The 8,980-nt window shown below is 52.2% G+C and overlaps 2 protein-coding genes across 2 annotated transcripts in view; one reads left to right on the forward strand and one right to left on the reverse strand.

Annotated features, from left to right (window-relative positions):
- Window positions 1-306: 306 nt before the first annotated feature.
- On the forward strand, window positions 307-3,008 carry EAH_00048480 (hypothetical protein, conserved; the record flags this gene model as incomplete). The annotated part of the gene is made up of 3 exons (XM_013391403.1): window positions 307-1,550; window positions 1,776-2,034; window positions 2,280-3,008. The coding sequence occupies 3 exons, from the start codon at window positions 307-309 to the stop codon at window positions 3,006-3,008; spliced, it is 2,232 nt and encodes a 743-aa protein (XP_013246857.1).
- Window positions 3,009-3,765: 757 nt separating this feature from the next.
- The window catches only part of EAH_00048490 (hypothetical protein, conserved), a gene marked incomplete at both ends in the record, with an annotated part of 10,787 nt that continues 5,572 nt past the window's right edge, over window positions 3,766-8,980 (reverse strand). Inside the window, 5 exons of the mRNA XM_013391404.1 lie at window positions 3,766-4,680; window positions 4,861-5,223; window positions 5,551-5,904; window positions 6,089-7,051; window positions 7,744-8,111. Of these exons, the coding sequence (XP_013246858.1) occupies window positions 3,766-4,680; window positions 4,861-5,223; window positions 5,551-5,904; window positions 6,089-7,051; window positions 7,744-8,111 (2,963 nt within the window). The remainder of the gene's footprint in view (window positions 4,681-4,860; window positions 5,224-5,550; window positions 5,905-6,088; window positions 7,052-7,743; window positions 8,112-8,980) is intronic.

The raw sequence follows: 8,980 nt of genomic DNA on the forward strand, positions 1-8,980 counted from the left end.
CAGGGCCTCTGTTAGTTCTTTACTGAAAGCACACAGACAGGCGTATACGGGAGGTTCTTCAGTGTTGTCTTTGCTGCTGCTGCTGTTGCTGCTGCTGCTGCTGCTGCAGCGACCAGCAACCCTCGTGTCTTGCTGCTGCTAGAGAACGAGTCGATTTGTTTGGGGTGTATAAACACCTGGTTTGCTGCTGCTGCTGTTGCTCCTGCTGCTGCTGCTGCTGCTATTGCTGCTGCTGTTGCTGCTGCTGCTGCTGCAGCAGACTAGCAGATCCAAGTGGGGTAGGGAGGAAGGTTTTCAGCTAGGGCAATGAACGCAGCAGCAGAGTGGCGCAGGAAGCCTCGTGCCTTGCTGCAGCAGCAACTGCTGCTGCTGCTGCAGCTGTTGCTGCCGCTGCTGCTGCAACAAGGCACCGGTGCTGCAGCATTTGCTTCCCGCTGCAGCACGGCTGCAGCAGCACCCAGCTGCTTGGGGCCCCCTAAATCTTCTTTCCTAGGATACGTGCTGCCGATTGCTGCTGAAAGGTCAGCAGCAGCAACAGCAACAGCAGCAGCAACAGCAGCAGCAGCAGGAGAGAGCTTTGAGGGGGAGGCTTCGCTAGGACCCGAGTCTCAGCAGGAAGACTCATCATGGAGACAGCAGCAACAGCAGCAGCAGCAGCAGCCACAGCAGCAGAGACCGCAGCAGCAGCAACAGCAAACAGGCTGGAATGACTGGGGCAGCAGCAGCAACAGCAACAACAACTGGCGGCAGTCCTGGAGGCCCAGACGGCCTTGGGGTGTACGGGCATCTGCTAGGCAGCCATACCCGCAGCAGCAGCAGCAGCAGCAGCAGCAGCAGCAGTTTAATGGTGCAGCACCGGAGGCAGGATCTTATTGGGGGCCCCCGCGCTGGCAGCGGCGGCGTTCAGCAGCAGCAGCAGCAGCAGCAGCAGCAGAGGGGTACCCGCGATCGCAGGTGATGCCTCACCGTCTGTTAGGAGGGCAGCAGCAGCGGCAGCAACTGCAGCAGCAGCAGCAGCAGCAGCATTGGTTTGCATCTGGCGGCGGAGGAGGAGCAGCAGGAGCAGCACCTGTTGGTTGGTTGCGTGAACTCGATGTAGGTTTGCTGCTGCAGCAAGACAAAGAGCTGCAGCAGCAAATAGAGAGCGTGCTGCCGCTTCGTTTCTCTTTAGAGACGCTTGAAGATTTAGTTGAAGGATGCAGAAGGCAGCATTTGCTGCAGCTAAGGAGACACCAGGGCCCCCCCCCTATTGTTACTTCTCTTCCTGCTGCTGCTGCTGCTGCTGCTGCTGCGGGTGAGGAGACAGATGCAGATGCAGCAGCAGATGCAGCAGCAGCAGCAGCACCTTACGGCACTTGGTGGTTTCCGCTAAGCGCCTCTTATGCTGCAGCTAGAGATCGCGTGCAAGCAGAAGCAGAGCAGCAACAGCAGCAGCAGCTGCTGCAGCAGCTGCACAGCAACATGCTGCTCCTGCAGCAAGAAGGCAGACAGAGACGACGGAGACGAGAGATCCTCTCTGAGGCCCTAGCTAGACACGGGCTAGAAATCAAGTAGGGTTTAGGGTTTAGGGTTTAGGGTTTAGGGTTTGACTGAGCTTTCATAGTTGCAGCTTGTGTTGTTTGTCTGATCCCTTTTGCTGCGCTTCGCACTCCCTTGCTGCTTCAGCTGCTGCTGCTGCTGCTTCATTAAGGGTGTATTTAATTCCGCCGTTGCTGCTGCTGCTGCTTGTGCTGCTGCTGCTGCTGCTGCTTGTGCTGCTGCTGCTGCTGCTGCAGCCCCGCGAGTTGGCTGTGCCGGTCTTTTATTTACACTCGGCGTACTTCAATTAAAACTCTTGTTGCTGCTTTGTGGAGACACCGCGTGCTTGATCAACTCTACCAGCCCATGCAGCAGCAGCAGCAGCAGCAGCAGCCGCAGCAGCAAGTGCAGCAGCAGCAGCAGCAGCAGCAGCAAGGAGGGGGGCTGGAGGCCCTCGAAGACGACTGGCGGAAGCACATTCTGTGGACTACAGGAATGGATCTAGCAGCACATCCGGTGAGGTCGTGCTGCTGCTGCTGCTGCTGCTGCTGTTGCTCTTGCTCTTGCTGTTACTGTTGCTGCTGCTGCTGCTGCTAGGAGTGCTGCTGCTATAGCTGCTAACCAGGCTGCTGCTTTTGGTGGTCGGTTACTTGATGCTGGATCTGCTGCTGCTGCAACCCGGTGCTGCTGCTGCTGCTGTTGCTGCTGCTGCTGTACCGTTTGCTGCTGCAAGACTGTGTGCGTGCGTCTGCCTGCTGCAGCAACTAGACAGATGTTTGCTGCTGCAGAAGGAAGCCTTCATTCAGAGGCGCTATCTGGCGGTGGTGAGGAGACACCCCAGCTATAGGTTTCGTTTCATCCCCCCCCAAAACAGCAGCAGCAGCAGCAGCAGCAACAGCAGCAGCAGCAGCAGCAGCGCAGAGTTCCCACCGCAGCTGACGATGAGGCGGAGAGGACAGCCGCTGCCCACCAGAGAGGCAATGCAGCAAGAAGAGCAGCAGCAGCAGCAGGATATGCAGCAGCAGCAGTTGCTGCTGCCAAGCGACAAAATAGATGACGCAAATCCGGCTTTCGGGGGGATTGCAGCAGCAGCAGCAGAAGGCGAGACGCCAGTAGCAGCGGAAGAAGCAGCAGAGGCAGCAGCAGAAGAAGCAGCAGCAGCAGCAGAAGCCTCTGAACCTTCAACAAAAAGCCGCCTCTCTCGCAGGGGCCGGCGTACCTCGCAGCAGGATACAGCAGCAGCAGAAGCAGCAGCTGTAGAAGCAGCAGCAGCAGAAGTAGCAGCTGTAGAAGCAGCAGCAGCAGAAGCAGTAGAAGCAGCAGCAGCAGAAGCAGCAGCAGCAGCAGAGGACTTGGCTGTGGGGGAGGCCGTCCTTTCTGGGGGCCCAGATGGCGGCGATGAAGACAGCAGCAGCAGCAGCAGCAGCAGCAGCGAGAGCACCGATATTTCAGTAGACGATCTGTCATCTCCTGTTGAGGAGACACAGTAGCAGCAGAAGCAGCAGCAGCAGCAACTTGCTGCAAGGAGTCTCCTTACTTATCTGCTGCCCTTCTATATCCGTCTCTGGAGATTGCAGCTGCGCAGCTGAGAGCCGTTGCTGCCGTTTGTCTCTTTATTTAGTTGCTGCAGCAGCAAGTGCTGCTGCTGCAGCTAGGATTGCTGCGGCAGCTAGTGTTGCTGCTGCAGCTAGGATTGCTGCTGCAGCTAGTGTTGCTTCTGCAGCTAGTGTTGCTGCTGCAGCTAGTGTTGATGCTGCAGCTAGTGTTGCTGCTGCAGCTAGTATTGCTGCTGCAGCACGAGCGGCAGCAGCACCACTAACGTTTTGCTGCTGCTACTCCAGCACGAGCGGCAGCAGCAGCAGCATTGCTTTGCTGCTGCAGCATCCCTTTTAAAACACATATTGTTAGTTGTAGGCCTAAGACAGCAGCAAGGGGGCTGTGGGGTGTCGTAGGTGGATATACTCCTGAATAACTGCAGCAGAGCTGCAGCACGTGATGCGCTGCAGCAACAGCAATAGCAACTAACTTAGCAGCAGCAGCTACACTAGCAGCAGCAGCTACACTAGCAGCAGCAGCTACACTAGCAGCAGCAGCTACACCAGCAGCAGCAGCTACACTAGCAGCAGCAGCTACACCAGCAGCAGCAGCTCATAATAATGTCTAACTCCTTCACGCCGTAAATAAAGCAGCAACAGTTCTATAAAACAACGCTGCACCAGAAACAGCAGCAGCAGCAGCAGCAAATCCTTAAGTGTTGCTGTTGTTGCTGCTGCTGCTGCTGATGTTGCTGCTGCTCTTTGAGTTGCTGCTTTTCCCTGCGCTGCAGACGGGCGCAATCAAATCCTTATCCTCACCTAATTCTTTCTCTTCTGTTGCTGCTGCTGCAGGCTCTATTGCTGCTGCTGCTGCTGCTGCAGGCTCTGCTGCTGCTGCTGCTGCAGGCTCTGCTGCTGCTGCTGCTGCTGCAGGCTCGGTTGCTTCAGCTTTTGCTGACGCAGGCTCTGCTGCAGCTTCTGTTGCAGGCGCTGCTGCTGGCTCTGCTGCTTCAGTTGCTTCTGCTGGCTCTGCTGCTGCAGCTGCTGCTGCGGGCTCTGCAGCTTGAGCTGCTGCTGCGGGCTCTGCTGCTGCTGCAGGCTCTGCTGCTTCTGCTGCTGCTGCGGGCTCTGCTGCTTCTGCTGCTGCAGGCTCTGCTGCTTCAGTTGCTTCTGCTGGCTCTGCTGCAGCTGCTGCAGGTTCTGCTGCAGCTGGTGCTGACGGCTCCGTTGCAGCTGCTGTAGGTTTTGCTGCTGCTGCTGCTGCGTTCTGGGGCGCAGCATCGCCGGGTGCGGTAGCGGATGGGCTGGCTGTTGCTGCTGCTGCTGCTGCTGTTGCTGCTGCTGCTGCCTTTGCCCCAGGAAAGGAGGCCCTTGCTGCAGCAGTGTGCGCATGCGAGGCAGCACTGCCTGATGGCTGTTGCTGTTGTTGCTGCTGCTGGTGTTGCTGCTGCTGCGAGCCACCAACTGCAGCAGCAGCAGCAGCTGCTGCTGCTGCTGCCTCCTGCTCAGCAGCAGCTGCACGCATTTCAGGGATGCGCAGCGCCAGGCGGATAGCGAGGAAGCCCCAAACCGCCAGCAGCAAAAAGCCTAGCAGCAGCTCGCCCCAGAACCGTTGCTGCTCCTCACGCTGCAGCAGACACAGCAGCAGCAGCAGCAGCAGCAGCAAGATAGAGCAAGCTGCAGCCAGCAGCAGCAAACGCAGGCAAGAAGAAAGGCAAACAAAAGGAGCCCTGCTCACCAGACAGCAGAAACAGCAACAGCAGCAGCAGCAGCAGCAACAGCAGCAGCAGCAACAGCAGGGCCTCACGGCAAGGTAAAGAGAGAGAACAACAGCAATAGGGTGGATCACTGCTTCATCTTCTTCCTCATCCTGCTGCTGCTGCTGCTGCTGCAGCTCGTCGTCTGCTTGCAGCTCAGAACGCAGCAGCAAATCTGCAGCAGCAGCAGGTGTATTTCTGTTGCGGTCAGTGTCTAGGGCGTCGCGTTTGCTGCTGCTGCTGTTGCTGCTGCTGTTGCTGCTGCTGCTGCTGCTGCTGCCTGCCCAAATTCTATTAAATATGTTCTTAAAAAAGAAAAGAAAAGAAAGAAAAGACATTCTTGTGAAACCCCACAACCCTAAGGCCCGACTCCCTAGAGGAAAAGAGGGCCCCACAAGCAGCTGCCAATACACCTGAATGCATGCGCATGCAGCAGCAAACAGACACCCCACAACCAACTGCAGCAGCAAACAGACACCCCACAACTAACTGCAGCAGCAAACCGAGTTGTGCTGCGCTGCTATGCTATGCTGCTGCTGCGAGGGAAAATAACTCCAAAAGCAGCATCTACAGCAGCAGCAGCAGCAGCAGCAGCAGCAGCAATGCAGCAGCAGCAACACCGCAGTAACACAACAGAAGCAGAACCAAAGCAGCAAAGCAGCAACAGCAACACCACCACCACGACGGCAGCACCACAGCAGCAGCAGCAGCAGCAGCAGCAGCAGCAGCAAGAGCGCTACCTTGATGGCTTCTTCTCTCTGTTTGGGGCCCCCCACTCCTTCTTCTTTAAGTCTAGCAAAAACGAATAAACCTCTACCGTCAAATGTTGCTGCTGCTTTCTCAGCCCAGTACCTGCTTAAAGCTCCTGCTGCTGCTGCTGCTGCTGCTGCTGCTGTTGCTGCTGGTGCTGCTTCTGTATGCGGCAGCGCAAGGCTCCCCTGATGCTGCTGCTGCTGCTGCTCCGTTGAACTCGAAACAGCCTCTGCTGCTTTTGCTTCTGCTTCAGCAGCAGCAGCTTCCTTAACTGCAGCAGCAGCATCTGCTGCTGATGCTGCGTACATCTCCGCCAGCTTCACCATTGAAGCAGCATCTCCCTGCAGCAGCAACAGCAGCAGCAGCAGCAAGATCGCCTCATGCAGCAGCAACATAATTCTGCTTCGTATATACATTGCCACTACATTTATATATTAATGCTAATATATAAACACATATATTTATATTTATATTTATATTTATAGTTATATTTATATTTATATTTATATTTATATTTATAGTTACTTGTATTGCTGCTCTTCTGACTGCAGCAAACTGGCAGGGGAGTGCGTTGCTGCTGTTTGGAGACACGAAGAGCCCCACAGGCGGAGACAGCCAGCAACGAATAAACTCAGAGACTCTTAAATGCTGCAGCTGCTGCCGAGCAGCAATAGCAGCAGCAGCAGCAGGTGCAGCAGCAGAAGGTGCAGCAGCAGCAGCTACGCTGCACGCCTTCTCACTGTCATACATCACCTGCCTATACACCGCAGCATCTCCTGCTGCATGCTGTTGCTGTGCCCCTGCTACTGCAGCAGGAGACACGCGAGACGGCAGCAAACAGTTTGCTCCTGCTGCTGCAACGCGCTCTTCTACTGCTGCTGCTGCTGCTGCTGCAGTTGCTGCTGTTGCTGCAGGCATTCCTGCTGCGTTTGCTGCCTCTAATAAACCGATAGAAGGGTCCCTATAGCGTGCCAGCAGCAGCTGCTGCACCTCATCAGATTCGGCTGCTGCTGCTGCTGCTGCTGCTGCTGCAGCTGCACCATTGTCGTCTAAATGCACCTGCTGCTGCTGCTGCTGCTGCTGCTGTTGCTGCTGTGATATGTCTTCTTGCCCTGCCGGTTGCTGGCTACCTGCAGCGCCTGCGGCGTCTGCTGCAGCAGCTGTTGTTGCTGCTGCTGTGCTGCCTGGAGCTCCAGCAGCAGGCTCCCCAGGAGCAGGAGTAGCAGCAGCAGCAGCAGCAGCAACAGCAAGGTCTGCCTGTAGCAGGCTCTGCATGAGTTGCTGCTCTGCTTGCTGCCGCTGCTGATGCTGCGCTGCTGCTGTGCCCCAGAGTGCTGCAGCTGAGACATGTGCAGCAACATCACCAACTTCAGACAGCAGCAGCAGCAGCAGCAAAGCTCCAGATATGTCTCCTGCTCTGTATGCATGCAGAGACAGCGCGTGCAGCAAATTAATGCGCGGGTGAAGCTGAGCTACCTTTCTTAACACCTGCACAGACACCCCAAAACCCTAAACCCTAAACCCTAAACCCTAGAGAAGCAGCAGAAAGAAACAAAAGGGATTCAAGAAGGCTGGCACGTAGAAACAAACAAAGACAAAAAAAGAAGAGACATAAGAAGAGACATAAGAAGAGACAGCTGCAGAGGAGACACTTAAGATATATCAAAAAGAATATAGTAAAAAAAATAAAAAAGAAAGACAGAAAAAAGAGACAGAGACAGACAGGAGGAGAAAGAAAGAAAGAAAGAAAGAAAGAGAGAAAGAAAGAGATTAAAAGACAGAGACAGAGAAAGACAAAGAAAGAGACAGAAATAAAGACATAAAAAGAGACAGACAGAAAGAGACAGAGAAAGAGAGACATAAAAATAAAGAGACAGAGAAAGAAAGACGTAAAAAGAAGGACAGAGACAGAAGGAGACAGAAGAAAGACATAAAAAGAAAGAGAGAGAGACAGAAAGGAGGAGACAGAAATAAAAAGATAAAGAGACAGAAATAAATAAAGACATAAAAATAAAGAGACAGAAACAAAGAGAGACAGAGACAAAGAGGAAGAGACAGACATGATGAGACAGATGAAGAGACAGAAGAAGAGACAGAGACAGCAGAGTAAAGGGGTAGATATAAATGAGGAGACAGACATAAAGAGACAGATGAAGAGACAGTAAAAAACAAAAACCTACATTAAACGAAATGCTACATCTCTCCTTCGTCGACTTGTGTAGAGGCGATGCCCCCTGCAGCAGCAGCAAGCCAGAAGTATATAGAGCTTGAGGGTTGCCTGCCGCAGCAGCACTTGCGAAGTAGACAAGTGCTTCTGTAACGTTTGCTGCTGCTACCACTGCACCTCGTCCCCCTGCTGCTGCAGCTTCTGCTGCTGCTGCTGCTGCTGCTGCTGCTTCTGGGTTGTCCGGTGGAGATGATGAGGAGCCCCCTGCTGCTGCTGCTGCTGCTGCTGCTGAATTGGGGCCTAAAGCAGCAAGGTGAGCAGCAGCATATAACACCTGCGCGTTGCTGTCGCCTAAGTCTGCTGCAGTTCGGAGAGCCTCGCCTGCAGCAGCAGCAGCAGCAACAGCAGCAACAGCAACAGCAGCAGCAGTGGCAGGTGCGGCGGTAGAGACAAAAGGAGACACAGAAAAGAGATAGACAGAAGAAGACACAAACAGAAAATGCATGCAGCAAATAAAAACAAAGACGGACAGAAAGAGAGACAGATAAAGAGAGACAGATAAAGAGAGAGATAATGAGACAGATAAAGAGAGAGATAATGAGACAGATAAAGAGACAGATAAAGAGATAAAGAGACAGAGAGACAGACAGATAAAGAGACAGATAAAGAGAGATAATGAGACAGATAAAGAGAGAGATGAGACAGATAAAGAGACAGATAAAGAGATAAAGAGATAGATAAAGAGACAGAGACAGATAGAGAGACAGATAAAAGAAGAGAGACAGACAAAGACAGAGAGACAAAACGAAAGACAGACAGAGAAAGAAAGAAAAAGAGACAGCAGAAAGACAAAGACAAACAAAGAAAGAGAGATAAAGACAGAATCTGCCTATCAACAAAATAAATAAATAAATAAATAAATCAATAAATCAATCAATAAGCAAACAAACAAACAAACGAAATAAACAAACAAACAAACAAACAAACAAACAAACAAACAAATAAATAAAAAGTAAATAAATAAACAAACAAATAAATAAATAAAGAGTAAATAAACAAACAAACAAATAAACAAAAATAAATAAACAAATAAATAACTAAATAAATAAATAAAATAAATAAATAAATAAATAAATAAATAAATAAATAAACAAACAAACAAACAAACAAACAAACAAACAAACAAACAAAGAGTAAATAAACAAACAAACAAACAAACAAACAAACAAACAAACAAACAAACAAATAAA

This window comes from Eimeria acervulina, genomic scaffold (assembly GCF_000499425.1).
Source record: "Eimeria acervulina Houghton genomic scaffold, Eah_scaff766, whole genome shotgun sequence".
NCBI lineage: Eukaryota > Apicomplexa > Conoidasida > Eucoccidiorida > Eimeriidae > Eimeria > Eimeria acervulina.